The following is a 25,564-nucleotide window of genomic DNA, read 5'->3' on the forward strand; positions in this document are numbered from 1 at the left end:
TTGAATATCAAGATAGATTAGCATCTAAAACAAGTCAGGAACAGATCAAATGCTTCTTAAATAATAGTTATGCTATGGATAAAAATGGAATAAATGAGGTAGTGAATGATTTTAACAAATTAATTGACAATTCCGCTAGTCAGGTTTTCAAAAGAAAAAGAAGCATTAATAAAAGGAAAACTGAACTAAAATATAGGAGGAAATGGTATGATAGAGAATGTGTAATTCTTAAAAAGGACCTCTCCAACACAGCACGCTTACTCAGTAAGTACCCATTTGATGCTAAAGTTAGAGAAATATTTTATGCCAAGAAAAAAAAATATAAGAAATTAGTTAGGAAAAAGAGATTACAAGAACAAAATTCATTAGTTACAAAATTGGCAAACTTAAAAAATGCAAATTCTCAACAGTTTTGGAAATTGATCAACCAACTTAGGGATTCAAACAAAAATAGGTCAAACCCAATTTCACCAGAAGAATGGATCAAATATTATAAACAATTAAATAACGACAATTTAAACACAAATTTACCAAATGACTTGACATCTACAATTAAATCAACCGAAAATATAGAACACATAAATAATTCATGCATACTAAACAAAGAAATAACAGATAAGGAAATAAAAATAGCAATTAGTAAACTTAAACCCAGAAAGGCAGCAGGATATGATGGGTATTGCCCTGAATTATTGAAAGACAGCTCAGATTATTTAATTAAACCGCTGAAAAAATTATTTAATAATATATTACATTCTGCTATTTACCCAGATATATGGAATATCAGTATAATTTCTCATATTTATAAAAAAGGAGACAAATCTGAACCAGATAATTACAGGGGAGTCGCAGTTTCAAGTTGTATAGGCAAAACATTTTGCACAATAATAAATATTAGGCTATGCCAATTCATAGAAAGCAAGAATATCATAAACAACAATCAGGCAGGATTCAGAAAAGGGTACCGGACAACTGATCACATTTTTGTCTTAAAAACAATAGTTCATAAATATCTGAAACAAAACAAAAAAAATTATTCTTGCTTCATCGATTATAAAAAAGCGTTTGACAAAGTGTGGAGAGAAGGATTATTCTATAAACTGCTAAATAATGGTATTACTGGAAATATCTACAAATTAATTCAAAATATGTACCAGAATACAAAGGCATGCATTCGTTTCGGTGATAAGATATCTCCGATATTTGAAACTATCACAGGTGTAAGACAGGGATGTGTTATGAGTCCAATGCTTTTCAATCTATACGTCAATGACTTAAATACTAGTAGTCCAATACAAAACAATGACATAGATCAAGTTCAACTTAATAACATCAAAATTAGCTCACTGTTTTATGCAGATGATCTAGTTTTAATATCAGAAACAAATAAAGGTCTACAGAGATCAATCAATAATTTGGAGAAATATTGCCAAAATTGGAAACTCCAAGTGAATATGTCAAAAAGTAAAATTGTAATATTTAAAAAAGGATACTTGAGAAATACTGAAAAATTTACATATCAAGGTCAAAATATTAGTTGTGTATTTTCATACAACTACCTTGGGGTATCATTACAGGCGAATGGTAAATTCAGCGACACAAGAAATAATTTGGCAGACAAAGCCACAAGAACTTTATATGCAATGATGACTTCTGTGCCAAAAGAAACTGACTGCAAAACAATGTTACACCTATTCAAAACATGTATAAGACCAATACTATTATATGGATCAGATGTATGGGGCTTCGAAATTCAAGAAAATAATAAATGGGACATTACACCAATCGAGAAAACCCATCTGAAATTTAGTAAAAGAATGCTTGGATTGAATAAATTTTCCTCAAATCTAGCTTGTAGAGCAGAAATAGGTGAACTACCATTACTAGTAGACATCAAAATAAATCTTATAAAGTATTTGGTACGGATCAAAGAACTTCCAGAATGTAATTTAACAAAACAGGCATACCATGAACAGATAAACTGCAAACTCCCATGGATTATGTCAATATACAAAGAGTTAAATAAGGAAGATAACACATTAGATATAAAGAATATCAATGACAAATTGAATGCAACAAAACAAAATATAAAGAGAATAGGAAACAATATTAAACAAAAATATATTGAATTCTGGAAGGAGACAATTATGGATAAACCTAAGTTGAGAACATATACTCAATTCAAAACAAACTACAACTTTGAAAGTTACTTAATTATACTGAATCTAAAACATAGAATTTCTGTCTCTAGATTCCGAACAAGTAATCACAGCCTAGCAATAGAAAAGGGTAGACATACCCAACCTAAAATTTCTTTGGAAAACAGGATTTGTAAACAATGTACTTTAGCAGACATAGAAGATGAAATGCATCTCCTCATCCAATGCCCAAAATATAACACACTGCGAATGGATATATTCTCAAATATACAGTTTCCTGATGAAACAAAAACTGACCAACAGAAATTTACATACTTAATGAAAAATTCTAACACAAATGTAATCAAACTTGTTGGAGAATTTATACACAGCTCGTTCTTAATGAGAAACGAGAAAGATACTTAACAAAACACTAAAATCTATCATTTATTATTTGCTATAGTTATTTTGTTATTTTTTTTTTTTAATATCTTACTTTTGTTGCTATAAACTGATGGAAACACTGTATTTCTAAGGATGCAATAAATTATCTTTATTATTACACAATAAGGGTCTGCAATCATATTAGGCGTAATCGCTTGAGGTAAATTTTGAATCAAAATTCGTGATCTTATCAAGCAAAATGGTAGATTTTTTGCCAAAATTGAGTGTCTGGAGAACATAACACGGTATCAGGTCGTTCGGACCCCTCGACGGTAGAACCCCTTGACATCACAACCCCAGGCGTTTGGACCTGACATTATTACTAATATGAACATACTGCCTGAGATTATTTATCACAGCTTACAGTAGTAGTTAGGAAATCACATCATCAGTCTAGCAGCACTGTTCTTGTAATTTTGTTTTTGTATTTCACCAGTATATAGACATCAGGTTTATAATGATACAGTTGTTTAATTTTCTGTACAGATACATTCATGAGTATACTATGAATACTCAGAAAACAAAATAGTAAATCAAATAATGTCAGTATTACATTTTTATGAATCACATTGTTAAAACATGACAACTCTGTCATCCCTGTAACATTTCATAATAACAGAATACTCTCAGCATACAACAAAAATGCATCATTTTTATTATGTGGGCCAGAAGGTAATGTTGTACCTATGTACGTCTGTCCGTCCGTCCGTCCGTCCGTCCATCCATCCCATTAACATGTAGGAGCACATTCAGTTCATGTCTGGTAATGTTTTACACAATTCCTTCACTCAATAAACAAAAATTCATTTTAAATATCTAAATTCACCATGTACTACAGAGATGGATTGAAGGTGGTCTCCACCATAGCGGAACATCATCCATGAAAGTGACAATCCACAAAGCACCATCTATTACATGATTCAGAAATATCAGTGATCAGGGCTAATCTACAATTGTAATTTGAATATGGATAAACCATTTAAAAATATTTCATGATATTCAGCCATATTTTCAGCCATGCAGATGCCAAGAATGATCCACTAAGTGTTATTGTGATCAGTTTAGTGCCCACTGTATGCATTCATCACTGCCTTGCTTGTTAGTCCCTGTTTGAATAAAGTCTGAAAACTGGGACTATTAATTTTGGTTTCATTCATGTTTTAACATCCATGCTTTAACCAATATCATTCAGTCTTCACAAGAAATTTCATGGTGACTTATACATGCACACTAATTATCTTTGTCATTTGATCAAATATGGCTGACTGACAGCCATTTTAGTCATCAAATTTGCTCATTTCACATGGTTCAATATATCTGGAACCGTTTTCCAGAGATGAATAACGATTTGATTAAAACTTTGTATGACAGTCATGCACAGGGTTCTCCCCAGGGCTTTTTAGCGCCGAGGTCCGCGGCGCTATACCTGTGAATCTCGGCGCTTCACTTGGGACCTCAGCGCTATGTGTTCCCACCTCGGCGCTTGATTTCATATTTGACATGCCAATATCAGATGTGAAAAAGCTTTGTTCGCCACGCCGGTCGGCCCCGACCGTCACTCAAAATTAGTGACCACCACGGAAATGCTTCCGACGAGGACTATTGTCTGATTGTTGGTATAATTAAGTACCGACCGACACGCATCCTGCCAGTCGTGGATTATAATTTATAAACAATAGACCTAGACGCACGATACGTAGCGGCTAGTCAAATTTGTGGAATTAGCACCTCTTTGTTTGTAAGTAAATACTTTCTGCGATAGACACAGTCTTTAGATTTAAAGCTAAAATTATTTCAAAATCAATTCCACCTCGATATAACATGGTCAAATCGGAGTTCACGATCAGTTCACGCTACTCAAGAAAAAAACAACGTGTTTATTGCGTGATTTGGTAAAATACATTTGAACTGTTATCATTGCGAATCATGTAAAAACTATTTTTTCAAGACCTAATTTACCTTTTAAAAATTGCAAATCACCTCTTTCGAAAGCCGTCATGCAGTTTTCAATTGAAATCGATGCCAACACATCGTGCTACGACATCGCTTTACTTCCGCAATGTAATTTTTATGCTCACTACCATTCGGAAAACTTCGGGTTCTACCGGCATTACCATGCGGCATTTTGATTGGTTAATGGAATTCTTGACCCATCGGGTCAAAGGACACATGCTAATGTTTCACAAACATCATGGCGGGTCTGTTTTTTTTTTACCGAAGCGATCAAGTGATCAAAAATAATCGCTCCCGATAAAAATAAGTCTGATTTTACTTACATTTCATATCAAAAAAAAAGAAGTAAAATTTGTTGAGGAATTATTGCTATAACTGGTGTATAACATGGCCAAGTAAGTTATGTCACGTCGTAACTTTGATGATCGTTTTGAAGCTTTATTTGTTCGCTCATTACTGTAATTGTAAACGTTTTAGAAGTTGATGGTACGAATAATAAATTACAACAATACGTCAATTAATTACGTGATCGATTTTTTGAAGGAGAATGTTTTTGGAGTGAATAAAATTATGAGATTCGTGAACATAAATCTGGCTTAACGTTTTGAATGCGTTTCCTTCAACGTTTTACAAAACAATTAAATTGCAACAATAATGTATTTGCGTTTGTTTTTAGTCTGCAGCATTTGTATTTCGAGAATGTTTCAAACTCTTCTAAATTGTGAAACATAATGTGCTGATTCCATTAAAAAAAATATTTGCCTTGTGACTGAGCTCACTAATATTCATAATTGTAAATAAGTTCTGTTAATCAATGAAGGAAATATATGTAAATGATATGCAAATTATTATGCAAATTAGCCCCGGCGCTATGCATTTTTTCTGGGGAGAACCATGATGCATATTATTTCACAGGTCCATGTCATAGTTTTTTTCCAGATTCATACAAAAAATGGCCATGTGGTGGCAATTTTGTTTTTATTAATTTCCGTGCTGATTCTTCATTAATATTTTGCCTTATTCTGTTGAAAGTTTGTACACAAGTACTACATGTAAACTCATACATGTAGTTATATTGTTGGATGTGGTATTTTGTATTTTAATCAAATTTGTCAAATTGATCTATTTTATCTAAAATCTTAAAGTCAAAGTCTGTAAATGTGTCTTTGAAACCATTTCTCAGAGATGAACAGGGCAATTTTATTCAAACCAGGAACATGCATATTAGATGCACATGCATTTGTTTCATTATCCGATTCAAGATGGCTGAATGGCAGCCATTTTAAAGCCAAAATGTATCAAAATCACACATATTCACCATTACAGAACTGGATCTCAGTCATACATGGGCAGATTCTGTTCAAATTGGTACATACATTGAACATAATGGGACCTTGATGCACTTGGGTTCAAAATTTCAGACTAATGATCATTTTGTTTTAAAGAATGAAGTTCCAAATCCACTTCTCCAATATGCCTGAGCCAATCAAGTTTAAACTTCACACATACATGTACATCATATCAGACAAACACACGCATTTTAGTCACCATTAAATCCAAAGTAGTAATTCTGTATACTGGTGAATCCACAGAATTCTGCAATCCCATCCTCACATAACCTAATCTTTTATTATGATATATCATGACAACAAATGTTTTATTTTAGTCTTTTGTAGGTACTGAGTGTACCAGTACTTTGAAGATAGTGATGTAAGATACTGTACATGTTCATCCAGGTAGGATCTATTTGGTTGTTTGTTTCTGCATTCACCAATGTGTATGCCCACCCATGATTAGATCCCTAGTTTACTTGTACACCAATATATCTGTGATATATTTTGTCACAAAATATATTACTTGCATTTGTATTGGTGGAGTAAATAGATTTCTAACATTTTGCACAACAACAGTCCATAATCTGAATTCAACCTTTAATTTTATGTTGGTGTGTTGTAGTAAATCCCTATCTCTATTTGTTATTCGCAAGTCCACAGAACTGAGATAGATATCAATGGTACAGCTTCCATTGACTGATTGATTTAGTTTCTGTTGACTTGCAAATAGATCCCTATAGTCCCATGTTATTTGTACATCCACAGAATGTTTGAATTCAGTTGTATACTGGTGTCCATGGACTGAATATTTAATTTCTGTTAGTGTACAAGTAGATACCTACCTCATAATGTTATTTGCAAGTCCACAGAACTGATCATGTCAATGGTATTGTGTCCATTGGTTATTCCTTGTATTCTGTTGTCTTGCAAATATATCCCCACCACTGACCTTTGTGGAGTGATTCTGCATTGGTCCACCGTTCAAAGAGAAGACTTATCAGAATTATAAATACTACATCATTGAAGAGAATTAAGGTACTGTATCACTTTTAGTTCTATATATCTCTTCTTGTCCTTGTCCCTTAGTTTGTAACCTTGTTTTACTGTGAACAAAAAAACAACTCAACCAGCAATATTGCAATTTAACTCACTGTTTTACTAACAGAATAGCAATAGTTCAAATGTAATACCGGTAGTTTACATCAATATTACTACTTTGTTAGCACAACTGTGAGCTTATATTGGAATATTGCTGCTTGGGTTGTTTTTTTCATTCACAGTAAGTGGGTGAGGCATACACATGAATGCAGTATTTACACATTGATGCAAGGCTTTGTATCAATTTAATTTGGTGAGAAAAACTCTGATGACAAAATTTTGCTCACCACTTTTCCAACCTTGTAGATGGGTTGGTAGGTAATTGTACAATGGTTTCTAAGCAATGGTAAACAAGTAGATTTAAACATAACATATGTTAGGTTGTTGTGGCACTTTCACTTTTTAGCTCCGCTGTCGACTTTGTCGAGCGGAGCTTATCATATGAGTGATTGTCCGTCGTCGTCGTCGCTGTCCGTCGTCCGTGTCAATGTTTTACTTTTTTGACTTCTTCTTGAAAACTACAAGCCTGAATGCTTTGATACTTGGTGTATATGTACCTTGGGTAGACCTCTCTTAGGTTTGTTCATTTCATGTTGATATCTTCAATTCTCTAATTTTGGTGAATATTTTTGTCATTTTTGGTCAAAAGTGATATTTTCGACTTCTTGTTAAAAACCGCAAGTGCAATTGCTTTGATATTACATATATAGGTACTACATGTGGACCTCTCTCAGATTTGTTCATTTTGTAATGATATCTTTAATTCTCTAATTTTGGTGAATATTTTTATCATTTTTGGTAAAAAGTGATATTTTCGACTTCTTGTTAAAAACCGCAAGTCCAATTGCTTTGATACTACATATATAGGTACTACATGTGAACCTCTCTCAGATTTGTTCATTTCGTGATGATATCTTCAATTCTCTAATTTTGGTGAATATTTTTGTAATTTTTGGTAAAAAGTGATATTTTCGACTTCTTGTTAAAAACCAATAGTTCAATTGCTTTGATATTACATATTTAGATACTACATGTAGACCTTTCTCAGATTTGTTCGTTTCGTGATGATATCTTCGATTCTATAATTTTGGTGAATATTTTTGTCATTTTTGGTCAAAAGTGATATTTTCGACTTCTTGTTAAAAACCGCAAGTGCAATTGCTTTGATATTACATATATAGGTACTACATGTGGACCTCTCTCAGATTTGTTCATTTTGTAATGATATCTTTAATTCTCTAATTTTGGTGAATATTTTTATCATTTTTGGTAAAAAGTGATATTTTCGACTTCTTGTTAAAAACCGCAAGTCCAATTGCTTTGATACTACATATATAGGTACTACATGTGAACCTCTCTCAGATTTGTTCATTTCGTGATGATATCTTCAATTCTCTAATTTTGGTGAATATTTTTGTAATTTTTGGTAAAAAGTGATATTTTCGACTTCTTGTTAAAAACCACAAGTCCGATTGCTTTGATATTACATATATAGGTACTACATGTGGACCTCTCTCAGATTTGTTCATTTTGTGATGATGTCTTCAATTCTCTAATTTTGGTGAATATTTTTGTAATTTTTGGTAAAAAGTGATATTTTCGACTTCTTGTTAAAAACCAATAGTTCAATTGCTTTGATATTACATATTTAGATACTACATGTAGACCTTTCTCAGATTTGTTCGTTTCGTGATGATATCTTCGATTTTATAATTTTGGTGAATATTTTTGTCATTTTTGGTAAAAAGTGATATTTTCGACTTCTTGTAAAAAACCAATAGTCTGATTGCTTTGATATTACATATATAGGTACTACATGTGGACCTCTCTCAGATTTGTTCATTTTGTGATGGTATCTTCAATTCTCTAATTTTGGTGAATATTTTTGTAATTTTTGGTAAAAAGTGATATTTTCGACTTCTTGTTAAAAACCAAAAGTTCAATTGCTTTGATATTACATATTTAGATACTACATGTAGACCTTTCTCAGATTTGTTCATTTCGTGATGATATCTTCGATTCTATAATTTTGGTGAATATTTTTGTCATTTTTGGTAAAAAGTGATATTTTCGACTTCTTGTAAAAAACCAATAGTCTGATTGCTTTGATATTACATATATAGGTACTACATGTGGACCTCTCTCAGATTTGTTCATTTTGTGATGATATCTTCAATTCTCTAATTTTGGTGAATATTTTTGTCATTTTTGGTAAAAAGTGATATTTTCGACTTCTTGTTAAAAACTGTAAGTCCGATTGCTTTGATACTATACATATTGTTCATTTTCTAATGATGTCTTCAGTTCTTTAACTGAAATGTGCATTGCTAACAGCGGAGCTATCTCAGCCGAGAGGCTGCTTGTTTGTTTTGTGATAAGGTTCAAATTTTTCTAGAATTCTTGTGATTTTTACTCAGTATACCCTTTTACACGAGTCCATCATAAGACCTTATTGATATTGTAGTGTTTTCTTCAGGGAAAATAGTGTTGGAGTAACAGTGGTCAATCTGATATGTTTCCACTCTGACAGTACTTCTTATTCCGGTTTAAAATGGTAGCATAACAGTCTCAATAGTTTCCCAGTTATCCTGTCCTTAGTGAGGCTTTTGTTGGTGAAAGTATATCACCTTTGACCAGTGAGGAGCATATGGTGTAGCGTGTAGGATGGTACAAGAATTATCCTCTGCTAGACCGATAAATACTATTTCAAATTGCTTTTTTGTTAGTGTGTTAGGAATTCCAAGTTGTCCATACTTTCCATTGTACAAACTCTCTTTATCAGATCCAACCTGGGGTCACAAGAGATTAATGGATTGGTTTCAGTAGTCATGGGGTGAAGTCTTCTACTTATCAAGATGGTACTTCACTTTTCATATTCCAATTCTTAGAATAGTTCACCTGAGTTGGTATATTTTGACTGATTTTCTTCAGTAAAATATCCTGTTTAAAGCATGGTATTCTTAACTTTTTATCTCCCCTGTCAAAGATGATAATGTAGAGCTTTCATGTAGGTGTTTGTTGGCAAACTACTGCACAATTTTGCGGCAATTCTATATGTGATATCACACATGTCACAAGTGATCAGCAAATGGTACAGTTGGAGAAACAAATCGGTTGTGGTTGGGAGAATTAGAAAATGTGATGTCCAGATCAAGTGTCTGATAGTATTGGTACATTGCAAAAACACTAAAATTTTTCTTATTCCAAACAGTTATTACAGCAAGCAAGCCGTGTTTTGGCTTCTTAGGAGATTGTCAGTCAGTGACATCATAGTCTCAAATTGCATGCACGAACCAATCAAATTACTGATAAAGTGCGTGATATTTGGGTGGGGGGGGGGCAATATACAAATCCCCTAATCAATCTGAACACTGCCTTCTCTCAGAGGGTGCTGTCTGGTGCAATAGAAATAACTAGTATTCAAATCCTGATGATGAAGAAGTCGTCTTTGGTAGCATAAATGATCTCTGCAATTATTTGAAACATAGCTTCCACATCAAGTGAACGTGAACTAAATCTTCCAGCTGCTCCATTTGTATGTCTGAGAAGTTTGCCATACAATAACTTTTAAAACTTAAGAACTCAAAGGCTGTGTAATGTAATTTATGTAGCTGTATTAGTCATGTCATTCTGTATACTCCTTAATAAAATATACTTTGTATTGTAAATCAAATATAGACTAATTTATTCATCTGAATTTTATTACCACCCTAAAGAACACAATGAAAAATCCATCACTAAAAAGTAGAGAAAAATAACAAAAACATTTTAATCTTTGAATTACTTGCAAACATAAGGATTTAGAAACTTAGAGTTGAATGAACATTAACTTATGCCTTTACCACATGCTCTTGGTGAGGTTGCATCAAAATCAGGATTTAACACTGATCAGAAAAAGTTACTAGACTGCCAGACCAGTACATCTCAACAATGTGTAATTGTGGTTGTTGATCAACTGCCTTCCTGTCCATCCCTTCTCAATGTTAGCAGTGACAGTGATTTCTTGAAGCATTCTTGCTGATATTTTTGCAATTATTTGAAACAGTTATTGAATTTATTGGTTGAGAAGAAGTAATAGTAACAGTTTTGGCAAGGTTACTGCATGTGTTTGTTGAGAATAGTGGATGTGGTTGCTTTGTGAATTAACATTCAGGCAACTCAGTGTTCCATGACATGAAAATTATAATTGGAAATTTAAAATTATTATTATCGCTCCGCTACACTGATTCTAGCCACTGCTATACAACAGCAGTGCTTTCATAAAATTAACATAGCTATTTATTTGGTTGAATTATTAATGAGTTGAGTGTTAATTAATCATATGCATTTTCTCATTTAGAATACTCTGGTAATGTGCATGGCCTACATGCCATTTTCTGTTCTATGACGTAAAAAAGATCACTAGGCTTTCTTTGTTCTTGCTGAATATTTTCTAGTTTTGAAATGAGATGAGGTGTTGCCAAGATATATGTATATCAAGATGATGGTTTTAAACCATGCCTCAGACTTTGGAAAGACTTGTTGCCAAATAATTTAAAAAGAGAATACAAAATCCCAATCTGGTGGGGGTTGTATCAAAACAAAAACATGTTATGCCTTCAGTTGTTTGCTAACTGCCAAATTTGTGCATCTGCTGGGGGTTCATGATTGCCTGCCATTCAAATTTACATCTGTTTGAGGCGGAAGGAGAAGAGTTTAGGAAAGTTTGTCACACATTATGAAATTTGTGAAGTATAGAATAACAGCTGATTTGAAATAAACTCTAGTATAACTGAATTACACACTATTAAGTAAGTTATAGTACTATAATGGTATACTTGATTTGAATGAGTCACACTTGGTAAAATAAACTCTAGTATAACTGAATTACACACTAAAGTAAGTTATAGTACTATAATGGTGTACTTGATTTGAATGAGTCACACTTGGTAAAATAAACTCTAGTATAACTGAATTACACACTAAAGTAAGTTATAGTACTATAATGGTGTACTTGATTTGAATGAGTCACACTTGGTGAAATAAACTCTAGTATAACTGAATTACACACTAAAGTAAGTTATAGTACTATAATGGTGTACTTGATTTGAATGAGTCACACTTGGTAAAATAAACTCTAGTATAACTGAATTACACACTAAAGTAAGTTACAGTACTATAATGGCGTACTTGATTTGAATGAGTCACACTTGGTAAAATAAACTCTAGTATAACTGAATTACACACTAAAGTAAGTTATAGTACTATAATGGTGTACTTGATTTGAATGAGTCACACTTGGTAAAATAAACTCTAGTATAACTGAATTACACACTAAAGTAAGTTATAGTACTATAATGGTGTACTTGATTTGAATGAGTCACACTTGGTGAAATAAACTCTAGTATAACTGAATTACACACTAAAGTAAGTTATAGTACTATAATGGTGTACTTGATTTGAATGAGTCACACTTGGTAAAATAAACTCTAGTATAACTGAATTACACACTAAAGTAAGTTATAGTACTATAATGGTGTACTTGATTTGAATGAGTCACACTTGGTAAAATAAACTCTAGTATAACTGAATTACACACTAAAGTATGTTACAGTACTATAATGGTTTACTTGATTTGAATGAGTCACACTTGGTAAAATAAACTCTAGTATAACTGAATTACACACTAAAGTAAAGAAAACACGATTGATTGATCAATGACAGTAAAAGTATTTGATGAGTATTATTCTATAAATGTAAGTACTTGTAACAGGAAATGAAACTACCAAGTAATTAAGCTAAAAATATAAGTTCATCAACTGATTCAAAATGTTGATGTAATAGCTAAATATAATGTACAGGGTTGTTTATTGGTTTACTGGATTTATCAATTAAAAAGACAATGGGAAAGCATTAGTTACCTTTAAGAGATTTACTTGATCCTATTTTATATTTTTGTCCTGAGATTTGAATAAAACCATCACTGATTCAGTTAAAATGTTGAAGTTGGATTTGCTATGTCCCTAACTTGTTACCTCTGAGACTCTTCAGGTATTGTTTAATGTTATTGAATTGAACCCACAATCTTCTTGTTGCTAGGCAGACAAACCTGGTAATACAGTAGGCATAACAAATTTAGTCCCTGCCACCCCACTTAAAAATTAACAAGTAAATATGAAATTGCTTGTGTTATTTAAACTTGTGAATTATAGTGGTTTTCACTGCTGAGAAGTCTTCCTGCTTTAAATTTTTCTGATCAGATTGATCATTTCTGGAAGAGATATGAAGTTATTATATAAAAAATATATATTGTTCCAAAATAAACCTTATTAATATATAAATCATGTTTTTTAAGTAATAATTAATAACATCTGAGAATTGTTAACTGTAGTGATCACTTTGCTACTGCAGACCATGATAGACCACAAACAAAGATTTGTTTATATGTAAATGGCTGAATAAATAATTTTGGGGTTCTCTGGCTACTCAGCTTAGCTTAGGGGGGAGGGGGGTGTATTGTCATTGATTCACTTCCAGGCAGCCAGAATACATATAGTATTGAACTATATCTGCATATTGATTCTGTATTGTAGATATCCACATTATCTTTGAAAGTGTACAAAATATTCATGCAATATGGTAAACATGTATTTTATTCATACACACAATGAAGTTGCACAAAATATACATTATTACATCTTGGGGGACAATATACAAATACAAACATGTCTATTCAATGTGTGAAAAAACTGAGGATAACATACTTGCAAATGACCCTCACTGCCAAAACACCAGGAAAATCAAAACAACAAAACAAAAAACATTTTTTTGAGTGGATGAATTATGTCAGTAAGATATTTTCAGTGGTTAATAATTGTAGAATTAAAGACTTCTGTCAAAATAATTTCAAACAGAATAGTGTAAATATAGAAACAGAAACTCAGATAAATGTTCTCACCATATCTGCACCAGCTGCAAGTAGAATCTTCTCCACCTCAGTGTGTTTCTCTCTACATGCAACCTCTAAACATGTTCTTCCATACTGTGAATAAATAAATATCAGGAAGTAAAGAGAAACATAAAACAGTAACTACAACAGACTGAATATAATATTTTAACTGAAGTTATTTCTCATCGATTATTTAAAAGCTGATTGTCACATGATCATTTGACAGAGTAAAGGTCAGTACATAACAGTTAGTAATGGTGTTGGAAAGACACTGACAATTTCTGTTCTAAGCTAATTATGACTGTAAACGGTAACTTTTTATCTCTGAATATGACAGTCTTGAAACAACATCATGTTTTGATTCTATACTCAGTGGGAAGCTTGTATGCAAATGATTTTTAGTTCATCTTTGCATTATAGCTAGCACACTGGAAAGGTTTGTAATATTTCAGTAGTAAAATTTCAACCATAATATTTGGTTTTATATCACTGATTTATACCAACAGCATTTCATATCTTAATTATATGGGGAGGGCATACATGTTGGTATGAATGATTTCTTGTTTAGGGAAGACACCTAAAGTTGACACTGATTTATACCAACAACATTTCATATTTTAATTATATGGGTAGGGCATACATGTTGGTATGAATGATTTCTTGTTTCGGGAAGACACCTAAAGTTGATACTGATTTATATCAACAACATTTCATATTTTAATTATATGGGTAGGGCATACATGTTAGTATGAATGATTTCTTGTTTAGGGAAGACACCTAAAGTTGACATTGATTTATACCAACAACATTTCATATTTTAATTATATGGGTAGGGCATACATGTTGGTATGAATGATTTCTTGTTTAGAGAAGACACCTAAAGTTGACATTGATTTATACCAACAACATTTCATATTTTAATTATATGGGAAGGGCATACATGTTGGTATGAATGATTTCTTGTTTAGGGAAGACACCTAAAGTTGACATTGATTTATACCAACAACATTTCATATTTTAATTATATGGGTAGGGCATACATGTTGGTATGAATGATTTCTTGTTTAGGGAAGACACCTAAAGTTGACATGAATTTATACCAACAACATTTCATATTTTAATTATATGGGGAGGGCATACATGTTGGTATGAATGATTTCTTGTTTAGGGAAGACACCTAAAGTTGACACTGATTTATATCAACAACATTTCATATTTTAATTATATGGGGAGGGCATACATGTTGGTATGAATGATTTCTTGTTTAGGGAAGACACCTAAAGTTGACATTGATTTATACCAACAACATTTCATATTTTAATTATATGGGGAGGGCATACATGTTGGTATGAATGATTTCTTGTTTAGGGAAGACACCTAAAGTTGATACTGATTTATATCAACAACATTTCATATTTTAATTATATGGGTAGGGCATACATGTTGGTATGAATGATTTCTTGTTTAGGGAAGACACCTAAAGTTGACATTGATTTATACCAACAACATTTCATATTTTAATTATATGGGTAGGGCATACATGTTGGTATGAATGATTTCTTGTTTAGAGAAGACACCTAAAGTTGACATTGATTTATACCAACAACATTTCATATTTTAATTATATGGGAAGGGCATACATGTTGGTATGAATGATTTCTTGTTTAGGGAAGACACCTAAAGTAAACACTGATTTATACCAACAACATTTCATATTTTAATTATATGGGGAGGGCATACATGTTGGTATGAATGATTTCTTGTTTAGGGAAGACACCTAAAGTTGATACTGATTTATATCAACAACATTTCATATTTTAATTATATGGGTAGGGCATACATGTTGGTATGAATGATTTCTTGTTTAGGGAAGACACCTAAAGTTGACATTGATTTATACCAACAACATTTCATATTTTAATTATATGGGTAGGGCATACATGTTGGTATGAATGATTTCTTGTTTAGAGAAGACACCTAAAGTTGACATTGATTTATACCAACAACATTTCATATTTTAATTATATGGGAAGGGCATACATGTTGGTATGAATGATTTCTTGTTTAGGGAAGACACCTAAAGTTGATACTGATTTATATCAACAACATTTCATATTTTAATTATATGGGGAGGGCATACATGTTGGTATGAATGATTTCTTGTTTAGGGAAGACACCTAAAGTTGATACTGATTTATATCAACAACATTTCATATTTTAATTATATGGGTAGAGCATACATGTTGGTATGAATGATTTCTTGTTTAGGGAAGACACCTAAAGTTGACATTGATTTATACCAACAACATTTCATATTTTAATTATATGGGAAGGGCATACATGTTGGTATGAATTATTTCTTGTTTAGGGAAGACACCTAAAGTTGACACTGATTTATACCAACAACATTTCATATTTTAATTATATGGGTAGGGCATACATGTTGGTATGAATAATTTCTTGTTTAGGGAAGACACCTAAAGTTGAGATTATAGAGCAATTTTGTGCATTAATCAATCTCCACCATAAGATTCTGAGTTCTATCATGCATGTTCTGGGCTATTAACACTTAATTGCACTGGTTATTTTAACACTTTAATTTAATATTTTGTTAACCGGATACAGTGACCCTGATTTATGCAAGATTTTAATGCGTATTCAATACAATACATTCTGTAGTTTAGCATAACAGGATAAACATGTCAAGTATATATGAAAGAGGATTACTAAATATTACATGTGTCAATTACCAGTAACCAACTTCTTTTGACTGAGTGTATGGGAAGGTAGTGGAGTGTGGTTGTGTTAGAAGTTAGTTGATTGGTAGAGGTTTGAAATGGGGAGGGGCATATTGAATTAATGTACACCAACCTTTGATTTAATCAAAACATCTGCTCCATGGTCTATAAGGAGTTTAACAATTGAACTGTGACCCTTCCTACTTGCCAGGTATAAAGCTGTTCTATTGTCCTGTATAGAATAGAAAGTTATCATCTGTCAATATAACATAGATGTGTACGGTACACAAACAATGCATTGATCATTCACTACAGCATGCATGATTTAGGTTAAACTGTGTCATGTCAAATTTAATTGCTTTATTTAACAAAAAGAGACATATCTAATTTAATTGAATGAAAATTGAAATAAAAATGAATATAATCAAATCAATTAAATTTATATTGTACAGTATTTGTTTTCAGATAAAAAATGTGACTCAATACAGACAATAGGTCATTTGGGATCATGTTTGTGATTGAAACAGAGGTTCTTTATATTCATGTTCAGTGCCTGAGACATTTTTGAATGACAGTTAAAACTAACAATTCATATTAAAACAACATATTACAAAATTCTGATTTGTGTTATGACACTTCCATGTCTGAGTAAAATAGAAATATTTATTATCATATACCTCGTATTGCCCGGCCTCGTAACGCTATGGGAATCCCGATGCGCGAGGCGTGCAATAATTTTCCATATCACGCCCGCGCCCCGTTTACCATATTTGGTAAAGGCGTCTATTTCCTGGAACTACTTTCTGTTTACAAACAACGCGCGTGATTTGAGTCTGCGCTTCGGTAATGGCTGACGATATTATTCTGTGGATGGGAAATGTACCGAAAGACCAGTTGGACTCATTATTACCCTGACGAAAGCTGGCATTCCACCACAACCAATCATAAATATAACTGGTCACAAAAACGTGTCAAGTGTACAAGCACTACGATACTCACACTCAGCTTGCATTGGTGTCACCCAGCGACACCGATGCCAGCTGACTGTGACAATACTGTCTGACAACGAAAGATCATCGGCGCATTTCATATATTCTTAGTTGAGCTATGCCAGAATCTGGAACTGTAAACCAAACTGCTTCTTGTCAATCATTTTTTTCTCGTTTTCTCGTTCACCGACTACGGTTTTTTAATAACTGTGAAATCAACATGTCTGCGACTACATCAGCTCCAAGAAAACGTCCGTTGTCGAACGGTCAGTAAATGACAAACTTAGCTGGACTGTAGTGTCCATTCTTAAGTTTATAATACCCCCGGTAAGTTCGTATTTATTACCGTTAAAATTTTGTTATAAATTTACGTTCAGTTTCTGTTTCATTAAATCGTAATTTGTGGATATATTTGTTGACATTCGTTTGTCTATTGTGTGAGAGATGTTGACGCGTTTGCGTCGTTTAGAATCCTCCGTATAAATCCACGCCAGTAAAAAGGCCCGTATCGAAACTCAGATAAAATCGAATAGGTTTTTTTTTGGGCCAGACGAGCGAGAAATAACATAACTAAAGACTTTTATTTTCATATAAGGTACATTTTGTATATGATAAAACCTTTATGGACTGGATACAGCTTTTGCTGCCCTCGATCGTACAGCTTACGCGCCCTCGCAAGCTCGGGCGCTTCCGCCGCACGACCTCGTTTTTTGTGTGAGAGTGACTGAAAATACACTTTGCAGAATGTAGTACAAGTTTGTTTGTGAGACTTGTAGTTATTATAAATCATAAATGCAAACAATATCAATGTATAAGTTGCTCAGAACACACAACTACACACACAAAAAAGGACACATTTTATGACTGAGAAAAAAAAAATCAGTTTTAACTTGCCATAAAGTAAACCTACTTCAAGTTATTCAAAACATAGATTTAAGGATTTGACTCTTAATATTTGATCAAAAAAAGTAGAGAATTTTGATTGAGCATTATTGTCATGCACTTTGAGGTATCCATACTGAACATTGTATACAATACCTCAAACAATTGCTGTATCCAGACTGGTCTACATGGGAATGGTGGTCACATGTAATTGATGCATCTTTTTGTTTGTCAGTGTTGTATTTTATTAGTCAATATTTGGAGTGGAAAACAATGTAACAGTGATCTTTTAGCACTACATGGAATGATCATAGTGTTGATCAGATCTACAGTGAAATTGCAGGTTGAATTTTATAGATTTTTGTGTTGTACATGTTAGTATAATCACTATCATCACATCTACATGTAACTCGTGTACTGACACTGACTTTCACCAGTTCCGAGCAATGAATACGATGGAGATTGAAGTAAGCAATCCTGTCCTACTCATGATGTCATACAGTTTCTGTGTACTTTTGTGTTGCCATCAGCAGTTTTCAGCAATCAATACGACGGACACTTTCAAACATTCATTGAAGCAAGCAATTCATCAATACCAGAAACTCTGAATGCCCACATGTCAAAATATCAGAAACTCAATCTCTGCATGTGTAGCCACTGCAGATCATACAAATTCACATCAATTTCAGACATGACCCGCCATAACCGAATGTTTCATGCTTGAAGATAGGATATGCTACAGATATGCAGAATCTTAGTGTGACATATTGCTACATAATGAAGTATTAAGTATCGTCATTATCATAATATATTAATGTATGTATCACATGACTATAGAGTTCAAGTACAATAAAAGTTGTTAGTTGTAAGCTAGGCACTGAATACTATAAAGCCTCCTGTTTTATGTTCATTGGAATATAAACATTACATGGTGTCAGAAGTGAAAAATCAACGTGGAAAAGTCTCAAGTTCTTCACGATGGCAAACGCACCACCTATGTTACAACTCAAGGCGCCTGATCCTCTTTCATTGGAAGGAAATTTAGCAGAAAACTGGCGCAGATTGAAACGGAAATTCATGATCTACTTGAAGGCATCAGGAGCAGAGGCAAGTGCTGATGAAGGTACGAAAATTGCTATATTACTGCATTGTTTGGGTGAAGAGGCTATTGAATTGTATGATACTTTCAATTTCGACCCAGCAGAAGACAAGAACAAATTTGATGCCAACATAGCCAAATTTAAAGAACATTGCAATCCGCACAAAAACACATTGTTTGAGCGATACAGATTTTGGGAATGTTCTCAAAGTGATGGCGAGACTATTGATCAAATTGTGACTGAATTGAAAAAGAGAGCAAAATCATGCGAATTTAATAAAGGCAATCAAGAAGATCTGATCATTTTGGATAGAATTGTACAAGGGATCAGAGATGTGCATTTGAAAGAAAGATTGCTAAGAGAGGCACCAAATACACTAGAAAAGGCTGTTGATATGTGTCGTGCTGCAGAAACTAGCAAATCTCAAATTGAACCAATGACAGGCCGGGATAAACAGGTCCATTCAGTCTATAATAATAAGAAATGGTCTAAAGGAAAGCCCGCCAAAAAGTCTGTGGAAACGTATGGAAAAGGGAAAGGCAAATTATTTAAGTGTAGGAAATGTGCTACCCTACATGGGCCTCGCTCATGTCCAGCTTTTGGTAAAGAATGTCATTTATGCAAAGAGAAAGGTCACTTTGCCAGGGTTTGCAAGAGGAAACGTGTACACACCCTTGATGTGGACTCAGATGACAGTGATGATAAGGATAGCCAGCTGTTTGTTGGTGAACTGACCACTGTTGATGTACATGGTTGTCAAGGCAACAATAGTGACAGGGCATGGTATACACCACTGATGATTTATGGGTTGAAAGTGAAGATAAAACTTGACTCTGGATCTAGTCCTAATGTACTGCCAATGAAGATATTTAAACAAATACAGCCAACCTTGAAACCTAAGATAAACTTACAGCCAACTAAAACTGTGTTGTCTGTCTATGGGAACTGTAAAGTGATACCCCATGGGACTGCCATATTAAAATGTGTCATTAAAAATAAAACTGAAATGTTGGAATTCTACATAGCAGATGTAGACTCTCCACCACTATTGGGTCTTCAAGATTGTTTGAAGTTAAACTTGATGCAACGAATTTATGCAGTGGGTGATAATAAATACCTCACTAAGGAGTCACTAATAGAAGATTATAAATAAATAAATAAACGCTGCTCGGACTGATAAGTATGATATATTGAAGATAATATTTGGTAATCGTAGTCCTAAATAACTATTAAAAATAGCTAGACGTTTCGAGCAATGGCTCTTTATCGATAGCAAGTGTGCTTCTATGCTATCGATAAAGAGCCATTGCTCGAAACGTCTAGCTATTTTTAATAGTTATTTAGGACTACGATTACCAAATATTATCTTCAATATATCACTAATAGAAGAGTTCAGCGACCTCTTCACTGGGCTTGGTCAACTGCCTGGAGAATATCACATTGATTTAAATGATGATATACAGCCAGTGATTCACCCTGTAAGGAAAGTCCCTTTCAGCATACAAAATAAACTGAAGGAGAAATTGTTGACAATGGAAGCTAGTGGAGTAATTGTGAAAGTAGACAAACCAACAGATTGGGTAAACAGTCTTGTAATTGTGGAGAAGCCAGATGGGTCTCTGAAAGTTTGTCTTGATCCAAGAGATCTAAACAAGGCGATAAAAAGGGAACATTTTCGGATTCCAACGCCAGAAGATATAGCAACCAAATTGCATGGGAAGAACGTTTTTTCTATACTTGATATGAAGGATTTGTACTGGCATGTTAAACTTGATGAAGACAGTTCATATCTCTGCACATTCAACACACCATTTGGTCGATATCGCTTCAAAAGACTAGCATTTGGAATATACTCAGCCAGCGAAGTATTTCAGAAAAGAAATGAACAAGTGTTTGGAGACATTCACAGTGTTCAAGTCATCGTAGATGATATAATAATCGCAGGCAAAAATGAGACAGAGGCAGATGAGATACTGAGGAAAGTGATGCAGAGAGCTAGAGAAAACAACGTCAAATTAAATAAGAAGAAAATAACTTTACGCGTTACTGAGGTTAAATACGTGGGAAATATCGTCACAGCTGATGGACTGAAACCGGATGATGATAAAGTTAAAGCGATAGTTGAGATACCACGGCCTGAATGTAAAAGAAGACCTCAGACGTCTACTTGGTATGGTCAACTATTTGTCTCAGTTCGTCCCAAATAAGTCTGAAATGACAGCACCATTACGAGAGCTTCTTACTGAAAAAGTTCAGTGGAGTTGGGGAAATGAACAAGACAAAGCATTACAGTGCATTAAAGAAAGTCTAACCAGCAAGCCAGTGTTAAAATTCTTCGATGTAAACAAACCAGTGAGAATACAAACAGATGCATCACAGAGAGGACTTGGAGCATGTTTGTTTCAGGATGACCACCCAATAGCATATGCATCACGTTCGTTAACCCAAGCAGAGCAAAACTATGCACAGATAGAAAAAGAAATGCTTGCTATTGTGTTCTCGTGTGAACGATTCAACCAGATTCAACCAGTACGTGTATGGAAAAATGATTGATGTACAATCAGATCATAAGCCACTGGAAACAATACTGAAGAAACCATTATGCAAGGCATCACCTAGACTACAACGCATGTTGATGAGACTGCAGAAATATCAACTCAATGTCAGATATGTGGCTGGGAAAGAAATGTATGTTGCCGACACTCTGTCGAGAGCATACCTGAAACACAATAAAGATGATGAAAAGCTAGATGCAGAAATGAATGTGGTAATTCATTCATTAGTGGACAATTTTCCCGCCACGCCCAACAGGTTAGATGAGTTGAGAGCAGCGACTGCAGAAGATGAAACCCTTCAAGCATTAAACAAAGTTGTGAAGGAAGGATGGCCACTACACAAATACCATTTACGTGGTCCTGTAACGGCATATTGGCCACTGAGAGATGAAATACATGAAGCAGATGGTCTCATGTTTGTTGGAGAAAGAATGATAATACCAACATCATGGAGAAAGCGAATGTTGGAGATCATTCATGAAAGCCATCTAGGCATTGAAAATGCAAGTCAAGAGCAAGATCTGTATTATATTGGCCAGGAATGTCAGCAGACATTGAGGACATTGTATCTCGATGTGGAACATGTACCAAACATGGAAGAGCGAATCAGAGAGAGCCAATGATACCACACCCAATACAAAAGATTGGAAGTGACATATTTCATCTGAATGGCAAGGATTACTTATTAATCACTGATTATTTCTCTAAATTTTCAGAGATAAGCTTGCTGACAGCTAAGACAGCAGACGCCGTGATCACTCGAATGTCTTCAATCTTTTCACGTCATGGAATACCCGATGAAGTATTTGCTGACAATGTACCATTCGCAAGTCAACGATTCCGCAAGTTTGCAAATGACTGGGGATTTAAGCTAACTACATCAAGTCCGACCTATGCTCAATCAAACGGAATGAGTGAAAGAGCAATACAAACCATTAAACGGCTGATGAAGAAAGCTAAGGAAGACGGGAAAGATCCATATTTAGCATTGCTGGACTACCGAAACACACCTGTGTCAGGTATGACTGCATCACCAGCACAATTACTAATGAGCAAAATGTTGAAATCTAAACTACCAGTTTCACCTGAGATGCTAAAACCAAAGATTGTTCATGACGCCAGAGCTCAACTAGTCAAGCGCCAAGAAAAGCAAAAGAAATATTATGATAGACACACCAAACAACTACCTGAGATCAAAGTAAACGACACTGTAGGAATAAGATATGACAAGATTTGGAAGCCAGCAATCATGACAAGACAGCATGAGAATCCAAGATCCTACATAATAACAACACCAGAAGGTGAACAATACAGGCGTAATAGAAAACATCTGTTAAAAGCACATATGCCAAAATAAAGTATGATAGCATCATACCAGGATGAAATTCAACCAACTGAAAAAGTGTCTGTAGAAGAACCAGAATCAATAACATCCCCAATTAAAGATGTTACCGTGACAACACCACCAGACCAGAAAGCGAGTAATCAAATTACCACTGAGATATAGGAATGATTATGAGGTTAATGGGTAGTCAGTGAACTTCTACTCCAAAGGCAGGTCAAGTACTAGCGACCTCTGACCTCATAATTAGTGATTGTTTTATGATGAGTGGATGGTAAAGATCCTCTCCACCGGAAAGTCAAGTGCTGGAACCTCTGACTTCAATAATTAATTGCATGTTTGAAAAAATTATTTTTAGTACAATTTGCATAATCACATTTTTATTGTATTTTGTTGTTTTGTTTGTTTCTATGATGAAACCGGTCTCTTATGTGAACATGATACAATGACATCAGAAGTTTTAGTTTTGTAATACAATTTAAAAAACAATCATGAATGGACAGTGAACATTCAGTTATGTTAGACGTATTGAAATATTATTCAGATTTAATACCTTCCATTAGCAAGAACTACTTTGAAAGGGGAGATGTGACATATTGCTACATAATGAAGTATTATGTATCGTCATTATCATAATATATTAATGTATGTATCACATGACTGTAGAGTTCAAGTACAATAAAAGTTGTTAGTTGTAAGCTAGGCACTGAATACTATAAAGCCTCCTGTTTTCTGTTCATTGGAATATAAACATTACACTTATTCTGCCCCAAATCAAACGGTCCTTTTCAGGGCCATTTAAGTGTTCAAAAAAGAGATATACCGGTACCTATACAATACACACTCATTGTTTTCTTATGAATAAAGTTACAGTGGGGATGGGGGATGTTTATATTTTGGGTTGTTTCCATACACGTGTAATGCCACATGTACCAAAATTACCAAAACTAGAAAGTTACAAAAAATTAATACCAATCAAAACTGGTGGAGCACACTTAACATGTGGTAGTTTAATGCAGGTATGTAATGGCAATCTTGAGCTTCAACCTGAGCTTGCTCAAAGTCAACCTGAGCTCCACCCTGAGCTTCAACTTGAGCTTGAGAAATTGTTTACAGCAGAAGCTCAAAATGAAGTTGGAGCGCCAACACTGAACTCCAACTTGAGCATCTGAGATCAACAAGCTAAAAAAATATACTAGTCTGTGGAATCAGACACAAGTCTCTTGAAAAAAAAAAAAAAAAAACTCACCAGAAAAAAAATTAAATTGTAACTGCAGAAATAAAGATTAAGGAAAAATGAGCAGGTTGGAACTCATAGTCGTGCAGTGCCTGGCCAACTTCGTTTCAAGCTTCGATCTGCTATAAACAATATTCCAAGCTCAAGTTAAAGCTCAGGGTGGCACTGCGCCCATGTTTTCATAGAGGTCCTTTCATGTTTATTCTTCCACTCTTGAAAAATACCGGGATAAAATATTTCCTGTTTTGTCTTTTATGTCCAGATCGTATTCAATATCATTACTGAACGCTCACATTCCACTGACTAATTATCCCATCCAATGGGAGACTTAAAAATAAAATTATTTCCCGTTTTGTCATCTACGCCCAGGTCATAACGCTCAGTTTTGTTGCCATTTTTGCTGATTTCAATCAACACTACCATCAATGGGAGACTTCAATTTACACACAGCGCAATCATTTTCGATGGCAAGTTTAAACTGTGTTTAGAGATATGTGTGTTTTCGCTAGCGAGTATGTTTCTTTTGCTTGCTTTAACGTGTGACTTAAATCGAGCTGATTTGATCTCGGACGTTTCAAGTTGGAGCCCAGTGTCGGTGCGCCAACTTCGTTTTGAGTTTCTGCTGTAAACAATTTCCCAAGCTCAAGTTGGGTGGAGCTCAGGTTGAAGCTCAAGTTGAAGCTCAGGGTGGAGCTCAGGTTGACTCTGAGCAAGCTCAGGTTGAAGCTCAAGATTGCCATTACATTCCTCTTTAATGGTCATAATTATTGTCTTGGCTTCCATTATTTTTTAAAGTAATAAATTTACTGCAATTATTTTTCTCAAG

General features: G+C 34.0%; 2 protein-coding genes across 18 annotated transcripts in view; one reads left to right on the top strand and one right to left on the bottom strand.

Annotated features, from left to right (window-relative positions):
* LOC144360032 (uncharacterized) overlaps positions 1-25,564 on the top strand; it is a 125,890-nt gene that overhangs the window by 8,816 nt on the left and 91,510 nt on the right. For all 15 annotated transcript variants that reach the window (XR_014927084.1, XR_014927085.1, XR_014927082.1 and 12 more), the window contains one exon: positions 6,202-6,271. The gene's annotated coding sequence lies outside the window, so the exon portion shown is untranslated. The remainder of the gene's footprint in view (positions 1-6,201; positions 6,272-25,564) is intronic.
* LOC102805649 (uncharacterized) overlaps positions 10,651-25,564 on the bottom strand; it is a 150,753-nt gene continuing 135,839 nt past the window's right edge. For all 3 annotated transcript variants that reach the window (XM_085493253.1, XM_085493254.1, XM_085493252.1), the window contains exons 27-29: positions 16,767-16,865; positions 13,905-13,988; positions 10,651-13,217 (exon numbers count right to left, since the gene is read on the bottom strand). In XM_085493253.1, coding sequence (XP_085349379.1) covers positions 13,212-13,217; positions 13,905-13,988; positions 16,767-16,865 — 189 coding nt within the window. In that variant the 3' untranslated portion in view covers positions 10,651-13,211. The remainder of the gene's footprint in view (positions 13,218-13,904; positions 13,989-16,766; positions 16,866-25,564) is intronic.

The sequence above is a fragment of the Saccoglossus kowalevskii genome, chromosome 18 (genome assembly GCF_978046115.1).
Source record: "Saccoglossus kowalevskii chromosome 18, keSacKowa6.1, whole genome shotgun sequence".
Classification (NCBI taxonomy): Eukaryota; Metazoa; Hemichordata; class Enteropneusta; family Harrimaniidae; genus Saccoglossus; species Saccoglossus kowalevskii.